General features: G+C 42.1%; 1 protein-coding gene across 1 annotated transcript in view; it reads left to right on the top strand.

Moving 5' to 3' along the window:
• Positions 1-3286: 3286 nt before the first annotated feature.
• The window catches only part of LOC148903029 (adenylate cyclase type 6-like), a 39598-nt gene continuing 24975 nt past the window's right edge, over positions 3287-17909 (top strand). Inside the window, exons 1-3 of the mRNA XM_088995059.1 lie at positions 3287-3496; positions 6247-6446; positions 6518-7457. Of these exons, the coding sequence (XP_088851185.1) occupies positions 6427-6446; positions 6518-7457 (960 nt within the window). The 5' untranslated portion in view covers positions 3287-3496; positions 6247-6426. The remainder of the gene's footprint in view (positions 3497-6246; positions 6447-6517; positions 7458-17909) is intronic.

The raw sequence follows: 17909 nt of genomic DNA on the forward strand, positions 1-17909 counted from the left end.
ACGTCCCTGGTCCACTGGTGAAAAGGACGCTTTGATCCTCTACTCTTTCATCTAGAACTACTTCATACAACAAAGAGGGTGCAGAAAGTGCTTAAGATTGAATTATGTTATGTGCCTTTTGTGTTGTGTCACATATTTATTATTTAGTTTTAGTTGTTTTTTTTACTTCAAGAGGGCACGGCGAGAGTGCATGGCTGCCTTTACAGCAGGTCCTGTATTTTGTTTGTCTACTTCTTTCATCTGGAAATGCTTTATGTAACAAAGAGGGTACAGAAAGTGCTTAAGAATGAATGTCTCTCTGTGTCTTTGTGTTGTCATGTTATTTAGTTTTTTTGTCCTTTTGACTTCAAGACGGCGCCGCGAGAGTGGCTGCCTTTCCAGCAGCTCCTGTGTTTTGCTTTTCTACTTTCATTTCTTTCATAACTTTGCTGCTGTGAAATGTAAATTTCTCCACTGTGAGACTAATAAAGGCAAATCCAATCCAATCCAATCCAATCCAATCCTTCCATAACTTTGCTGCTATGAAATGTTGATGAAAGAGGAAAGGATCAAAGCGTCTTTTTCACAGTGGATCAGTGACATCATGGTAAAATATGCACGGCTGCTACAAGCTAAAGGTTGAAAGCAAACATTAAGCAGTAGCATCCATTGACGAAAAGCGATTCTCTCACATCTGTTGTTCCACGTAAATCCGCTTCAATTCCAAGCCACGACAGTTTCATGTACGCATCGGCAGTGTGCACTTACGCTCCTTTCTTCTCATTGCGGGCTCCTCAAGACATTCATCCATCCAACCGCAGATTGTCCAACAACACTATAACCTTTCCGCTGAACATAGCAGGGCTGTGAAAATGTTCCATATTACAGGCGCAAAAAAGCACAAATGCCCCAGAGCTGTCCAGCGATGACAGTCAAATGACACTGGCATTCCTCCCAATCAAAATGCATTCATTCATTCATTCATTCATTCATTCATTCATTCATTCATTCGTGCGTTCATTCATTTGTTCATTCATTATTTCATTTCAAAAACCCAGCAGACTAATTTCAAGTACAGATGTTGCAGTAGGCCAGTAAGGCATGTACAGTTTTTAAGACTTTGGCGTAACTGAAAGTCATACAGTGAAGCACTGTTTTGACATCATGTGTCTTTTGTTTTTGAAAGTAAAGTCTGCTTAAGATTTGTACGAACCAAGCAATGAATTAAATTTGCTGGTGACTTTACTTGCTTGATATTCATTCAGAGGAGCGTGTGATTTTTTTTGCATATGAGAACAGGGTGAGTACGAGTACGAATACCTGATGCTGGATATCAAGGATTTCTATCCATCCATTTTCCGTACCGCTTATTCCTCATTAGGGTCGCGGGGGGTGCTGGAGCCTATCCCAGCTGTCTTCGGGCACGAGGCAGGGGACACCCTGAATTGGTTGCCAGCCAATCCCAGGGCACACAAAGATGTGCAACAGTCACACTCACAGTCAAACCTAGGGACAATTTGGAGTGTTCAATCTGCCTGCCAGGCATGTTTTTGGAATGTGGGAGGAAACCGGAAGACCCGGAGAAAACCTACGCGGGCCCGGGGAGAACATGCAAACTCCACACGGGGAGGCCGGAGCCGGACTCGAAGCCGGCGTGCGAACCACTTGACTACCAGGCCGCCTCAAGGATATATAATGAACACTCAAACAAATGGTATTTACCGAGGCTCATCCCATGTCCATGTGGTGATGGGTCCCTGCAGACCCTTTTCTCACCACTAGAGAGAGTACCGCCACCCTAAATTGGACCACGCTAGGCAAAGACTTGCATGGCTGAGGACGGCTGCGCCAACCAACCAAAGTTTGATCTACTTACACAGGATGTTGGAGAAATTAGTTGTCAAAATAAGAGGCTTCATTTGCTCAAATGCAATAAATCATTGCAAACTTCAAGGAAATTTTATATTTTCTTGAATCATTCAATATTATTAAAAATAAAGTTTAGATCATACTTTCTAATTAGTAAAATCATGTACATAATTTTGTCCAACATTTACCACATCTTAACATGACAGTGCCACTGACAATAAAATATGTTGGTCTAATGTTTCTGAAACATACCCAGGATATAAATAGTTTACGGTTGTTCAATATAGTTCTTATTTTGCTTTAACTTTTGTACATTAAATCGAGTTAGCTCCTAGGTGTGATCGTGACTGCGAATGATTGTTTGTCTATGTGTACTGTGATTGGCTGGCAACCAGTTCAGGGTTTACCCAGTATACAGTATTGCCCAAATACAGCTTCAACAGGTAAGACCTCCAGCCCGCACCCCACCGTGACCCATGTGGGGATAAAGCGGATCAGAAATGCATGGATGCACAGTTTTAGGGCTAAGGTTTGCAATTATTTTTTCGCATTAGAACCCTTAGTCATATTTTGAAAAAACATTTTTTTTTTGTTTTGCATGAAACATCTTCTTAGGGCAGGGGTCGGGAACCTATGACTATTGAGCCACACATGGTTCTTTGATGATTGCATCTGGCTTGCAGAGAAAAGAAAATATTCTAGCCTTTTTTGCTGCTTGTTTACTGTTTGGACTGCAGTTGGCAATTTCGATGAGATGATACTCACCTATTTGACCATTGCTGTCGAAACAGGAAACTCCCTCTTTTGAAAAAAGAGAAAAGAAAAAAAGATGACGAATATTGTACACTTCAGGTTGAATGGCCAAAGGATTCCCCTTTGAGGAGAGAACAGGTTGTGTTGTGATTTTAATTTGCAATGAAACAAATCATCGATGAAACAGTCGAATGTCAGGGGCACTTTGACATGCCCCATGCTACGTTCGAATCAATATACTCTGCGAGAGACAGCAGAAAGCAAGCGTGCAAGCTAATGTGCAGCGTGCAGGCTAGCTAGCAGTAACTTCGTGTATGGACTGATTTTCATTCTGATTCATTTTGATAGTTAGGCTGGATTTTTTTTTTTACCAATCACGAGGAATGGAAAACCATTCACATTAATAATGAGTATTATCACAAAATTATTATTAATAATACATTATGACATTTTGTTAAAATATTTCGATTTTATGGCTCACTTAGTCAAAACCGTTCCCAACCCCTGCCTTAGGGTGATGGCCACCTGACTGAAATTGATTACACCCTTATTATTAATAAATGGAATGCCATCAGTAAAAATGCTCTTGCTGTCCAAGGATAGAGCACTTAAAAATCACGCCAGTTGTATTTTAAAAACAACCACCGGAAGTGAGATATGGCCTTCCTCGCCTTACCTCCCTCGTCTTGACAGTCGTACCCGGAGCTTGAGAGGGTCAGGGGGGAGGAGATGCAAGGGAGTGGAGCGAGACGATTCCGAGAGGCGCACCACAGGGTGACCACTTCAGCGGCACCATCCGTGGGCAGCTAGCCCCACCAATGGTATTCCACCCGGGACGTTCCCTGCCACTCCTTGCCGGATCGACTTGTTCGCTGCGGTCACGGAGATGATCACGGTGAGTCCGCGTCTTGCTCTCAAATGAGCCGCCACCGCTCTGCACACACCACGACAGACCTACGTGTGTAATACAGTGTCCAACACGCACGCACGCGTCCCCGAGGCTGTTGTACCAAGCCGCCTGGCGACCCTCCGTCAAAGTGGAGTGAATGACAGAGCTGGAGGCCGCCATTCTTCTGCTAATTGTTGGCAGAGGAGACGCGGCCGGTGCATGTTTTTTACTCAGACGCTAAGAACAACATCAACGCCATCTGCCTGGACGTTCGGGCTGTTGTATTGTTGTTGTCATTCACCGATGTTGCGCGCTTGCAGATTTATTTGAATAACACCAGTCAAAAACACCACACTGGACATTGATTCCAATGCAGTTTGAAGACGATCAATTGCAACCAATCGATGCTGAGGAATGTGCAGCAGCTATTGAATGTGTCGCTGTCAATAATATGAAGAAGAGTATTGATGAATAATACTGAATCAAAGAGGCTAAATGGCTGCGCGCGGCGTGTCTGTGGCGGCCCACTGGTCCGCTGAACCAGCGGTCCCCGCTATGGTTGTCACATAGGCCACGCTCTTATGTAACAAGAAGCCTACGCTGTCTGAATGCGGTCCCGCACAACACTGCCCGCGCGTGGCCCTCTCTCTCTCTCTCTCTCTCTCTCTCTCTCTCTCTCTCTCTCTCTCTCTCTCTCTCTCTCTCTCTCTCTCTCTCTCTCTCTCTCTCTCTCTCTCTCTCTCTCTCTCTCTCTCTCTCTCTCTCTCTCTCTCTCTCTCTCTCTCTCTCTCTCTCTCTCTCTCTCTCTCTCTCTCTCTCTCTCTCTCTCTCTCTCTCTCTCTCTCTCTCGCCCTCTGTCTCTCTCTCTCTCGCTCTCTCTCTTGCATTGATCACATCATTCGTGTGTGAGACTTAAACGCGCCCGGACAAAATAAGACATTAATTTCCCCGCAGATCGCTTGATTATTTGGAACATCTGGACGCCAGCAAAAGATGCGCAGCTTGGCTTGGGCATCACGTCGAAAATGGATGAATGACTTGTACACACGCGCGGACGTTCGTGTGTGTGCGTGCGCGCGTGCGTGTGCTCTCCCAAGCGAGCTCCACGGTCACAGCGGCCACCGCGACGCGAGTTAGTCCACGCTGTTCGACCTTGTGCTGGGGAGAGGAGGGACGAAGCCAGGGAAGGTGGAAGGGAGTCGGGGGTGTCTCCTTGAATCTGGTCGATGGGGAAGAGGAGGAGGAGGAGGCATTGGACGTGCCAGAGAAGGCGCAGGCAGGCGAGATAGAGCGAGGAAATGCTATTTTTGCTTCACCAACGCAGCATGCTCCTTCCGGTTCAAAACGCAGGTCTTCAGGCCTGATAACATTAGCCATCTGCGTGCTAAGACCGACAGATGTTTTCGACGGCAGCATATAGTGAACTCGCTATACATCCTGCTTAAATAGCACGACAAAGAACCACGCACATTTCAAATGACAGATTACAGAAACACTGTTCACGTAATATTTGTTTCAAGAAGTAGCTCCATGTGTGTAATTTGAATTTCCTGTTATACTTAAATTGGACCTGAGATATTGAGCTGAGCTGTTACGCTGCAGCGGAAAAGCAATATGAGTGAGCTAGAATAAACTCCTGTAGCAGACGTGCACAGTTCACCCTGATCCACTGGTGAAAAGGACACTTTGATCCTCTCATCTTTGATTGAATGACTGTCTGCCTTATGTGTTGTGTCACATTATTTGATGGCGCCGCGAGAGTGGCTGCCTTTACAGCAGGTCCTGTATTTCGGTTTTTGTACTTCTTCCTTTCCTTCCCACTTACTTTCATCACTTTGCTGCTGTGAAATGTAAATTTATACACTGTGAGACTAATAAAGGCGAATCCAATCCAAGCCGATGCTTAACATCATTGCTACTTATCAATGTGTATGATAAATGCCCCAATCATTGCAGCTTAAAGTTAGGTTCCAGTGGTGACATGGCTGACATGGCATCCCTCTCCTGATCAGATCAGTGATCAGTTATTTTATTTTTTTCAGTGGCTGACTGGTGATTGGTTCTAAAATTTGGATTCTGTAAAAATGTCTTCTTCGGTCTCAGTCTCCTGCCATCGGGCTCCACCAGTAACTTGAACCAGAACAAAGATCCCCGAGCTGTTTAATCCAATGTTGAAGATGATTTCGCATAAACCCCATCATTCAACAACAACAAAAACAAAAACAATGCAGCTTGTAAGAATGCAGAATTGATAGTGACTCTAGGAAAACATGAGCGACAGAAGCTGGCCAACAAACAAGTTGTGTAAAGTTGTGGGTGAGTTGGAGCCTAACTGTGCTAACCGGCTAACGAGAGCCAAAGCACACAGCAGACGAATCGCTATTCCACCACTGTGATCATAATGATAAACATCAATTCTCAATCATGTTCACACCTACCGAGTATCTTTGATTGACTTAACATGAATGTTTTAGGGATGGGCAAGAAGGCTAGAGACGTGATTAACTCTCCAGTACCTGAAGAATAACCCACGTTAGCACAGAGAGAACACATAAACTGCCCGCAGGCGAGCGTGAGCTGAGATTGAAACTTAGTTCCTGAGGCAGAAGTGATAACCACGAGGCCGTTGGGTTGCCCAAATTTGAACTCCTCAGCTCTGATTTGTTGCGCATGTGTAATCATATATATATATTACATGCTTGAGTAACTGTCACTCTCTGTCTATCTGTATTTCAATTTCTCCTTTCTACCCAGAGAAAGTCGTGAAGAATGGTCTTCTCGCAAAGTTTTGTGGTTTAATCAGCATCTCGGGCACACTCGGAGACCTGGAGCGTTGTGGCGCACATTTTGGCTCCATCAAGTCGCTCCCCGTGTGCCGCCCTCCAGTGCGACTTCGTATAAATGAGTGAGCCGGCTGTGAGGGAAAGGGCGGGGACATGTACCAGAACCCCAACAGGTAAGATGCCAACGCAATCGGGAATTGTACTTATTTGGCTTTTATCTTTTTGTATCGCTGTCTTCACGCAGAATGTCCTGGTTCAGTGGTTTCCTAGTCGCCAGGGTGGATGACCGTAAGACCGCGTGGGGGGAGCGCAATGGCAAGAAATCCAAACGGAGGGGAGGCTCATCGCTCTGCAACCCACGTTACATGAGCTGTCTTCGGGATCCAGATGCGATGGAACCTCCCACCGGCGCCCCCCTCCACCAACACCATCGTGGAGGGATGGCGGGGGCCATGGGAGGCGGGGGCAACTTTGGAGCCCGTTGTGGATGGCAGGAAGACCACTACGGAAAAAGGGCCGGGTCCCATAGGGAAGGGGTGGGGCTTAAATCGGTGGACTTGGACTTTGAGGACGGCCACTTAAAGGGCAGGAAAGGCGGGTGCAATGGCGGCGGCGTCGACATGGGAGACGACAGCGGCAACGGCGCAGCTGGCGTGGTGACAGCCGCCGATTGTTGGCTCAGGGTGGTGCGAGTATTCCAATCGAAAAAGTTCCAGTCCCGCAAACTGGAACGCCTTTACCAGCGATACTTCTTCAGGCTCAACCAGAGCTCTTTGACCATGCTGATGGGGGTCCTGGTGATCGTGTGTGGCATCATGCTGACCTTCCACTGTGTCCACGCAGCCCCCCACGTGGCCTACTCGTCTGCCTTGTCGGTGGCAATGGCGCTCTTCATGGCGCTGATGGTGGTGTGCAACCGCAACGGCTTCCATCAGGACTACATGTGGATGGTCAGTTACCTGGTCATCGGCGTCTTAATGTCGGTCCAAGTCTTTGGGGTGCTCATGGTGGCACCCCGCAGCGCTTCAGAGGGCATCTGGTGGTCTGTGTTCTTCATCTACATCATCTACACCCTCTTGCCTGTAAGGATGAGGGCGGCGGTTTTTAGCGGAGCTGTACTGTCCATCATACACTTGGTGACCACCTGGCAGATCAACCAGGAGGACCGGTTCCTTTGGAAACAGGTAAGAGAGCTTGATGCCTGACTTGTTACACAGCTCGGTTTTCTTATCACGGTTGGCGTGACCAAGGCAGAAAAATAACTTGACAGTTGTGGAGTTGACAAACTTTTCGGATCCAGCATTGTTCTCAATGCTTTTACCTGAGAAACTATGAGGCAATTCTGATGTTTTAGAGCTTCCAAAATATTCAGTTTTCTGACAAAGTAAACAGGGCGGTTTGTTAGTCGAGTGGTTCGCAGGTCGACTTCATAATGCAGAGGTACCAGGTTCAATTCCAGCTCAGAAATCCCAGTGTGGACTTTGCACGTTGTCCCTGCGTGGGTTTTATCCTCCGGTTTCCTCTCACATTGAGGAGGTCTGATTTAACACTCCAAATTCAGCGTGAGCACGAATTGTTGTTCGTTTCTGTGTGACCTGCGATTGGCTGGCAACCGTGTCAGGGTGTTCTCCTCCCTATTGCCTGAAGGCAGCTGGGATAGGCTCCAGCACCCTCCGCGTCCCTAGTGAGGAAAAAACGAATTCTGAAGATGAAGGAATGACAACATCACAACATCAAAATGAAAAAAAAAGAAGCGTAATACTTGGCTGTAACAGCAAAGGTGCTATTGATTGAGTTGTGTTGATTGATAACAACATAACGTCAATAGAAGTTTCTCATTTAAGAAGAAATGTTTGTCTCAGCACAACTCTGGCATCGCACTAGGATGTGCAGAACATTCAGAATGAGACTGAATCAATCAAGCGATTCCTTGATCATAAATGTAACATTTTTTACCTGTAAAGGATTGTACTGTTTGATTTTGGGAGGGTGGAGCACAATGGGTCTCTGTGAGTATGCACTGTTGGATGAAATTCTTCCCAAAAATATGACCAACAGCATTTTGGGATGAACAAGAAATGTACACTCAAAGAATGTTTAACGGGAACAAGGTGCTGTTTTTAGAAATTTAATACAGATAGTTGAAGCTGTTGCACATGGAATGATGGAATGATGGAATGACATTTTGTCAGAAAGTCTCTGTTACTGTAGTAGTTCAAGTATGAATAAGTGTTGCATCATACTGTAATGTGACTATCTGTAGCCAGGGAAGTATGGATGAATCTGAAATTGGTTTTTGTAAGTATTCAGTTCTGGAAACCTATGAAAAATCAGAAATTATTGTCGAAAAAAAGAATGAATATTACAAAAAAAAACAACTTCTATTTGGTGTACAGTGAACAATAATCAATCATCAAATAAATTAATAATTATTTGTGACAATTGTTTAATTGCTTTTGAGAGGTTTTCACGCTTAAAAGTGTTCAAATCCTTCGATTTTCATATTCTCCTCAGTAAATATTGTCCGACTTATCTAGTCATTTATTCAAGCAGATGGATTACGTTTGTGCTATTTTTCAAAATGAGACATTTGCAATCATCTGCAACATCTGATTTTACTTCGGAACAGCAACAATTAAAACTTTTGCATATTTTCTGACAGATGTGACAGAAAAAACCCGCAACTGAATGCTAATGAATTCACATTATTTCAATTTCAGCCCTGCCAATTTGAAATACAAATGGAATATCCTTTTTCTGATAATGTCCGTTAGTTGCGATCAATGTTTTATTCATTTATTTTTATATAGATTTATATATGCACAGAACATAAAATGGTATAACTATCCTACTATTTTTCCATTGCTTATTGCATTTCCTTTTTTCCCTCTTAAACCAATTCAAAATGTCCCTTCAATATTTCGTCAGGGCTGTTTGATTGTGTGAGCAGACGCTGTGGTGAAATGTCTGCCATGTTTGTCACCACGACACATCCACGAACTGACATGTACTGGGTGTCTCTGTTCAGACAGTGTGTTGTTTGTGCGTCATTGCCAAGGGCCTGAGGGCTCGCTGAAGGTCAGCAGGCCGAGTCAAGCTGCCTCGGCTGGACGACTCTGTGCTTGCCAGTGGGAGAGTACTATGATATTAAGCAGGGTCACTTGGGTCTCTGTGTCGACACACAAGAGATGCTTTGTACACATCCCCAAGGGGAAGGTCTGTGGTGGTGAGAATAACAAGAGTGGGATTGGGGGGATTTCATTGTCATCGCCACTCGGACTCTGATCTTTGTATATTATATCAGGATGTTCAATATCACTTTTTAATTTTTTTAATGCGTGTATGCTTAACGGGTCGATCATGATAGAAAAGTGCATCGTCCATCAAAAAAATGTCGGGCTCCCTGCCGTACTCCGCAAGGAAAAAAATAGTCCTTTGATAGTTGGCTAATGCAAATTTCCCCAATGTGGGACTATTAACTCATTCACTGCCATTCACAAATTTATTCGGGAGTTGAAAATATTACGGAGAGCGCCATTCCCGAATTTGTTTGGATTTGGTTTTTTCATGCTTGGGTGCTGATAAAGCGCTGGCCATGGCCGCTAGCAATGCCTTTTGTTTTCCACAAGGCGGCTGCATTTCCCTTTATTTCCATGTTAGTGCTTTGTTCCAGCTTCAGCTGTTGTTCAAGCGCTATATAATATGTATGTCTTGAATTGTATTTTGGACAGCCGCCCTCATTTCAAGCTCATAGAATTCCAGACCCATAAAACTTGGGAATTTATTTCTGATGAAATAAGAGAGTCTAAAGTTTTTTACGCTGCATTCAATGTTTATGTAGTCCTAAAACTCAATATTCTGTGGGTCCTGGAAAATTGGCGACACTGACAAAAACCCTGGAGTGGACACTACTTTTGCACGTCTGGAAGTGAATGTGTTAAAGGCTTTCTGATTCTTTCTCATTGATAGATACAGCATATGTTGCCTTCATTATAAGGTTTTGCTGACGGTTTTAATATTTTTTTATGGCCCCAGACATTTTATTTTTGGTCCAATATGGCTGTTTCAACATTTTGGGTTGCCGACCCTTGGGTCCCTTAACATGGATGCAGTTCACGTCTTTAAGCGTGCATGCCATTTAGCTTCTGACAGTAAAATGGCCAAAACTGCGCACCTTGGTATCGATGACTGGTATCGGACATTGTTGTGAGTAGCCGATATGTTGAATAAGGACGATATCACCTCGATTAGCATTCTTCCCTACTTTGATAAATTAAAAAAAACACAAGACTAAACTGTGCCGTTTTGCAGCCATTAAATGAAGGAAAGCCCCATAGATCATGTTCATGGGAACTCTGCAATTAGAGCTTATGCATCCGACACACAGTATACGGTAGTGTAATCCATCACCTGCCTCAACAACATTTGCCTTCATCACGAGAATGAATGCTGTGAGATAACGGCAGCTCAACGATATTTTGTGTATTCCGAACGTCATCTGTGTACTATGAGGCTATGAGGTTTTACGGTGTCATTAATCACGACTTCTCACTTGTGTGTATTTCCTCTTTCTCCGCTCACTCATTAACCCCACTGGATTTGTGTCAGTGGTGAAAGTTCCTGATACAGGAAATGTGGCTCCTCATGTTTTATTTTTTGCTTTCTGCAGATTAATACAAAAGGAGATCTGCAAAGGCGAGCCTTGTTAGTGTTGCTTGTGGTTTACAGAGTCTGCTAAGCAAATGCACATTTGCATCTACATGGGAGGCCCGGGAAGCCACAGATCAATGAATCAATCATCTGACAAGATAATAGTTTTGTCCTTTAGTCGTGCTTGAAACTCAATAATTTCATCCACACGTATCAGACTTGTATTATAAATTAGACCCAAGGCATAACTGTGTCCAGTTAAAATAGCTGCCAATCAAAAAGTCTGGAATAATCACAGTGACAGTGTGTCCTGGAATGTTCATCTGTGATACAAGTGTGAATTGGCTGTTGGAGATAATGTGACAAGATTTTTAAATTTATGACTGGCGTTTCATGGTCTGCCCTTGAAATGCAACTTCCTACATTCCTGTAAACAATCTATTCTAACCCATCGGCTGTTCAGATCTATTAATCTGCTTCGATTACTTTGTGTGTCTCACTGTCTCGTGCACGTTCCACTTGTGGAGTATTGAATCAATTTATTAAATGTGGAACACATCTATTTAATTGCCAAAACGTGCAACAGCTTGTAACAGCGATGTATCAGGTTCATCATTCTGTTGTTTTTTTTTTGGATCCTTAGACCTCACATCTGAAACAAATTAGCAAGAGCTGTGCAGTCATTACACACCCAATCAGCCACACACACATATACACAGACTCTTGAAGAACAACATCGTTATTTATTTGTGTAGAGATGTCATTTAGGATTACAATTTTTGTTGAGAACTTGCTAATTTGGTTGAATCGGTTGTTAGAGTGTACATGTGGTTGGGAAATGATTGGAAAATTAGTAGACACAAAAATATTTAAATAGACACTAATGAGGACATGACTCAAATAGAATCCTTGAGGTTCACCATTTGCAACCAAAATCAATGCTGTATCTCATTCTTGGCCAAATGTTGCACAAGTACAAGTATAGCAAGAACGGCATCAGCACTACATGTCACCAAATAACGCACCAGTTTTTGCTATACTCTTGAGGAAATTCAAATGTGATAGGCTTAAATAAAACTGAACATTTAATGCATTGGCAGCAAAATTTAATTGATTTAAAATAAAGTTGTTCTTGGTTGAAATGTGCAAATATAAAACACTGTTGCATAAAAGTCCATATGGTTGTTTGCTGAGTTTTATCATTGTCACGGTTTGCAAGGTGGTGATGGCGGGTGCGGATCCCAAAAAGCAGGCAGGAGGGAGCAGGAGGTTGTTTGACAAATTGTATTAAAATAAAGGTCAGCAGGAACAAAATGTAAAACTTCAAAATCATCTGAATGGAAAAAATACAAAGTAGCAAAAGAAGACCAAAAGTATAAGTCCGCCAAGGTTAAACAAACAGATACACAATGCATGCAGCAAACAAGCAGCAATTTTTTTTTTTAATTTAAACTGCATCAATCCCATCAGATGTTCACATTCTCACAGATGCTAGTTCTTTTAAATTATTTACTTGCAATTATAGTCACATTGGATCTAGAATTGCTGGTGCACGGGGAAGGCATGTGATTTAAATATGTGTGTACATTAGTTGTTTTAACATTGTCATTATAACTCAAGAAAGGTTACAGTAAAAAGAGGAGAAGGCAGTGCATTAGAAACCGCAAGTCGGTTCAAAATTGCAAATCAGCTGAGGACAATCAATGGAGGGGCAGGTCCAGAAGATTAAGAGCAGCAATACAGGTGATGTTATGACAAGTTAGGTCAAACAAAGTGGAACATAAACACGTGCATTAGGCAAACGTGCAAAACCAATGTACAGGTGCAAGGTTCAAATCACGGGATGAGCAACGCGCAAAATGACCGGACGGATGGTCCAGGCCAGTGTCCAAAATTGGACAGATGATCAGAGGGTGCTGCTACACATGTCCAATCTGTCGGGACGACACACTTGGTGTAGCGGGCCAACACGCTCGCCCGTTGTCACAACCAATCAGATTGGAGTTTGATTTTCTCCACAATTATTTGTTCTATCATCACAATTCATAGATAAAGGTAAACATTCTAATCGATTGTGTTATAATAACTTGTATCCGGACTTTTGACCATCAAATGATACACCTATATCCCAATTTCATTTTCGCCTAACTAAATGAGATGATATTTCAAACTACATTAAACCCTTTTTAAACAGACTACAAAGAAACATTCTTAATAGTTATAGCTTATCAATGGAATTGTAAAAAAGGACCTTTGCAGACTTTTCATAATGACAAATTGATTACAAATATCTAACAAATGCTTAAATATCATCTCATGTAAAATAGCCCAATATAACCATAGGGATATTCACATCATTCTTTCACAAAGATACAAATACAGAACCCCGATATCATACTTCAAGTGTCAGACTAGATAACGCATCTAACTTTTGGGTTACGAATAACAACAAAGAGGAGCTACCTAACAAAACGCGACCGTCAGTTACACGTAAGCCCATACATGCCATGTTGTAAGTCATGAATCGACATGGAGGGGATTCCAACTGAAGGGGTCTGGCAGAGTAAATGGAGCATGGCCTGATCGTAGTCTGATGGGTGGACGAGCAGATACTGAACGAACAAGCGATACATCGTAAAGGGTCAAGACCCAAAAAAGCGCAAACAGCGTCATCAAAATAAGAAAAGTCGCTTACTGACAAAACATGGAGGGCGCTTTCCACAATCGAGACGGTCGCGGGCAGGACATGTCCTGCACGCGGTACTGGTGCCGAGTCAAGGTCACGCATGAGCAGGACGCAGACACAGAACATGAACTAAGAATAAGAAGATAAACAGCGAATTCTGTGAAGGTGGAAAATAGATAATGTGAATCCAATAGTCGCATCAAAGAGGTCAATGTACAGCCTTAAAGAGCTTGTAATGGCAAAGGTTTTAAAAAGTGAAAATAAGGCCGGAAAGAAGGAAAAGAAGGAGAAATGAGAAAAACGCAGAAAAAGACAGAATGATCCCAGAACATGAAATTATAAGATTAAAAACTAGCTTTAATCAGGTTTTGACGAGGCATTAAAAAGTGTTGTGTTTCAAATTAATTTAGACGTGATTTCAGACTTGTTGAAATGTAAATTTCCACAGACATAAGCACATCCATCCAACTCCTAATGCCTCAACTGTTTGGTTACATTAAAATTTGTTTTCTAATACAAAAGACCAAGGAAAGAAATAGTTAGGAATAGTTAAATTAGTAAAGAAAGAATATGTAGAAGAGGAAGAAGGAAGGTCAAGAAGTCATATTGTAAATTTAATGAATCTTAGTGTGATTAATAAGTTTGATTTGAAACTTCAATGTATGGACAGATTTTAGTTTTTTTGTTCAGCTTCTTTCCATTTGGTACATGTATACTTCTGCTGTGAATGTAATTTCACTGCTACAATAAATCAATCCAATCCTCCAATCATAACTCCATCGATCATCCAAGAAGGATCCAATGCTCAAATTACAGTGATCTGCTTATGAAATTACTTGTACAAATAAAGGTAAAAGTGCTTATTACAAAGTAGCTATTTTGCACGTTAAGTCAGTATGTTTTATTCAAACAACAGAGCTGATGCGCCTTCACGTCCTTTTGTTGCACTACCAATCAACGAATTCATGAGCAAGCAATGTCCTAAGCATATCTTCGTCATGGGCTGTAATTTACCTTTTTCCGACTAAGACGCGCTGTGAGGTGACTTCCAGCACCCTGCAATGCTTTCACTTCCATATCTTCGTACTCTCATGTGATATATTCATCCATTATCATTCATAACTGCATTATAAGTTCATGCAGAGCATCAAGTCTTTAAGTACCAACTATTCATGAAATGTGAGAGTGACACAGTTAAGTTTTTAAGGGTAGTAATCTGTACAAAGCAGTTATTGCAATGGTTTTGTTATAATTCGAAGATTACACTACATTTGAAAGGGTGTCACTACTGTTTTCCCTGATCGCTTGATTCATCCACGATTTCGCATACCATTGCCATTCCAGCTGTACATTGCGTCCATTCCTCCGCGATCAGCGGGACCGCTGATGGCCAACACTGCATTCTCAAGCAATGGAAATTACATTTATGTCCACAACCCAATCATGTCAGTCATAATTCAATGAATGAGTCTCAAAACCTCAGCATCATTTTATGTGCAACATCGGAAGATAGGCGGACATATTCGAGCAACGACTCTAACCGACTAAATATACATGTTAGATTAAAGTAATCAGTTACGATTCATGCCATGGTAACTGAAATCTACGTGAACTTTTCACACAGGTTATTGCATAGAATAGGCTACGCTAGAACCGAACGTATAGACCTTCAAATCCAAAGTTTGACTACTTCTTGTGAATATAGCAACGTTGATTTGATAGAGATCACTTGTCATCAATCAAAGAAATAGATTCAATCATCAATCATTACTAACATTAGTTTAATATCTCGAGTCTGAATAAAACCATCCACATACGGAACTGGGGCACAATCCAGGGGATAAGGACTAACAGTTCTACTTGATACCAAGAGTAGGATAATAAATCAATGCTACCGTTGGTAATTCATACCTGTGACGTGGAAAATCTAGCCAGTGGATACGTGCAAATTATCCATGTTTGGCAAGCTCAGGTTTGCGAAGCTCAAAGTCTGAACACTTAACAGGTCGAGGTATCATAATGACCACAAAAGGTGATGATCATTCCAAATTAAGGTTTGCACTTTTCTTTACTGATCCATTCATAATTCTATAAATTTGACCATCTGCTGTTGCAGAAACTTGAGTGATGACAGCTGACCACACAAAGTGATCATCATGTCAATATTGCAAGGAATACCAGTTAGTTAAGTGAATCATTGACTTTTTATTTGAATTATCATCAGTAACCATCGAATTCAGAGGATTTGATGAAAGTTGCAAATATTGAATTACAGTCAAAAGACTCAAATAATGTCCAGTAGACATAACATGGGCATGTAATTGTATGATAAATGCGATAAACATTGAAGTACGGCTGTGTGCAATATTCCATTACTAATTTTAACAATTATGTGCATAAATCTGCGTGTTAGTGTGATATGCACGCAACCGATTCGATTCCATCTCTTAAGATATTAGCCCCATGAATTGATAATTGAATGCAATATTGGAATAATAATGAATATCCATTTGAAATTGCATTTGAAAAATTCGTTTAGTATTTAAAAACGAATACTATATGGCACGTTCCTTGACCTATGACTGCTTGCTATTAATAGAATCATCTGAAGTCGTGTAGGGCATTAATATGAGTTTGGAAATATCCGACGAGGCACAGATGACTCACGTGTCAGACGGAGACTAGCCAACTTGAAAAAGAGAGATGCAAGATGGATGAGATTCCGGATCCAATCACGTGAAGTCAAACGGTTCCAATTTGGGAGTATTCAAAACATGTATTATACGGGTATCATGCATCAGCAATTCAATCTAGAGCAAGTATTGCTGTGCTTTGTGGACATGCGTCTCACGAGGAGCTCTGAAAAGTTTAGAAAGAGCAACTGCTGAGCTTGAGACATTGAGGCCCTCCACCAAAACTAAAATAAGTTTGGAACATCCATCCAAGCATCCACTATCCGAGTCAAGTATCCTTCCAAATTTGTTCTTAGCTAGATGCTACCATAGAGGTTCCCTCGAGCTCTGACTACCTGAAATCGGTGACGTGAGCCCAGTGAAAAAATGTTTTTTGGACTGCCTTAGTGATTCTTCTTTTTCTTGTTCTTTTACTTTCTTTTGGTGGTTGTTTCAGCAATTGTCTCTCAGTTTTGCTCTTCAAGTGATTTTGATTGGCACAACATGCTAAATTTGCCCCATAAAATACAATGTTAAACCACTTATTTTGAATAGTTACTGTTTAATTCCAAGGTTTACTATAGTTAGGGTTGCAACTGCCTGATTTGCTTCTTTGATGCTTGTGACCAGCTTACGCGGCGATGATACCTCTCACATCCACACATTCACTGAAAGGACAACCGGCGTCACTTTTTTGTTTTTTAACTGACACCAGAAAAACGTTTTATAGCGTCTAAAATACCCAAAACATGCAGTATGATATTTTTAGTCAAATGCAAAACACCAATGACTTAAAGTGTCCAAAATCTGCAAAAAATTGAGCTGTGAATTGGGTATTTTCAGAAAGTCACGCCACAGACATCTTGCATTGCTTGAGAATCAAAACAATGGCTTCAGATTCGGAGAATATGCTTTCTTGTTACACCTCCAGTTATGAATGTGATTCAAATTGTTCTGAAGAGGAAAGCATACATGTTTGCAATTGATTAAAGAATTTATTTGTGCCATTTTGAGGCAACACTGGGGGAAAATCTCTCACCCAAAAAAAGAGGCACAAAGTGGCGACCTCCCGTGGCCACCTCCGTTTCCACAGGCTGATAAATTCCTTATATGGCGCTTGGACGCCCTCTTCTGGCCTTCTGGCGGCTTTTGGGTGCAACACGAGGTCCCCAGACCAAACATGTACAGCAAAATACATTGATGTGATGGAAGGACCGCTACAATGCATCATTTGTTACGATCAAGGGTGGTCCTTTAGTGACGTCACGTACGGACTCGTCACCAACCACCTGAAAACATAAAATATACCTATATGCGGTGGAATCTTTGTAAAATATGATCAGTAGAAGTCATTTGAAGCCATTTTACAAATTATGGACACAACTTGTCCGGAGACATCGGTTCTCCTTTAAAGGACAACCGACACCATTTTTTTGTTTCCTAACTTACATCAGAAAAACGTACACAAAACACCAATAAAAATGAGTTAAAGTGTCCCAAAACTATTTCAAAATGACCTCGGAGATTCCGAGTTTGAGAACGTCCCGCCACCTTGTTCGTGACGTCACGCCAGGACGTCTTGCATGGCTTCAGATTCAGAGAAGATGCTTTCTTGTTACTCATCCAGT

Source organism: Hippocampus bargibanti, linkage group LG01 (genome assembly GCF_051943395.1).
Source record: "Hippocampus bargibanti isolate YZ-2025 linkage group LG01, ASM5194339v1, whole genome shotgun sequence".
NCBI classification, from domain to species: Eukaryota; Metazoa; Chordata; class Actinopteri; order Syngnathiformes; family Syngnathidae; genus Hippocampus; species Hippocampus bargibanti.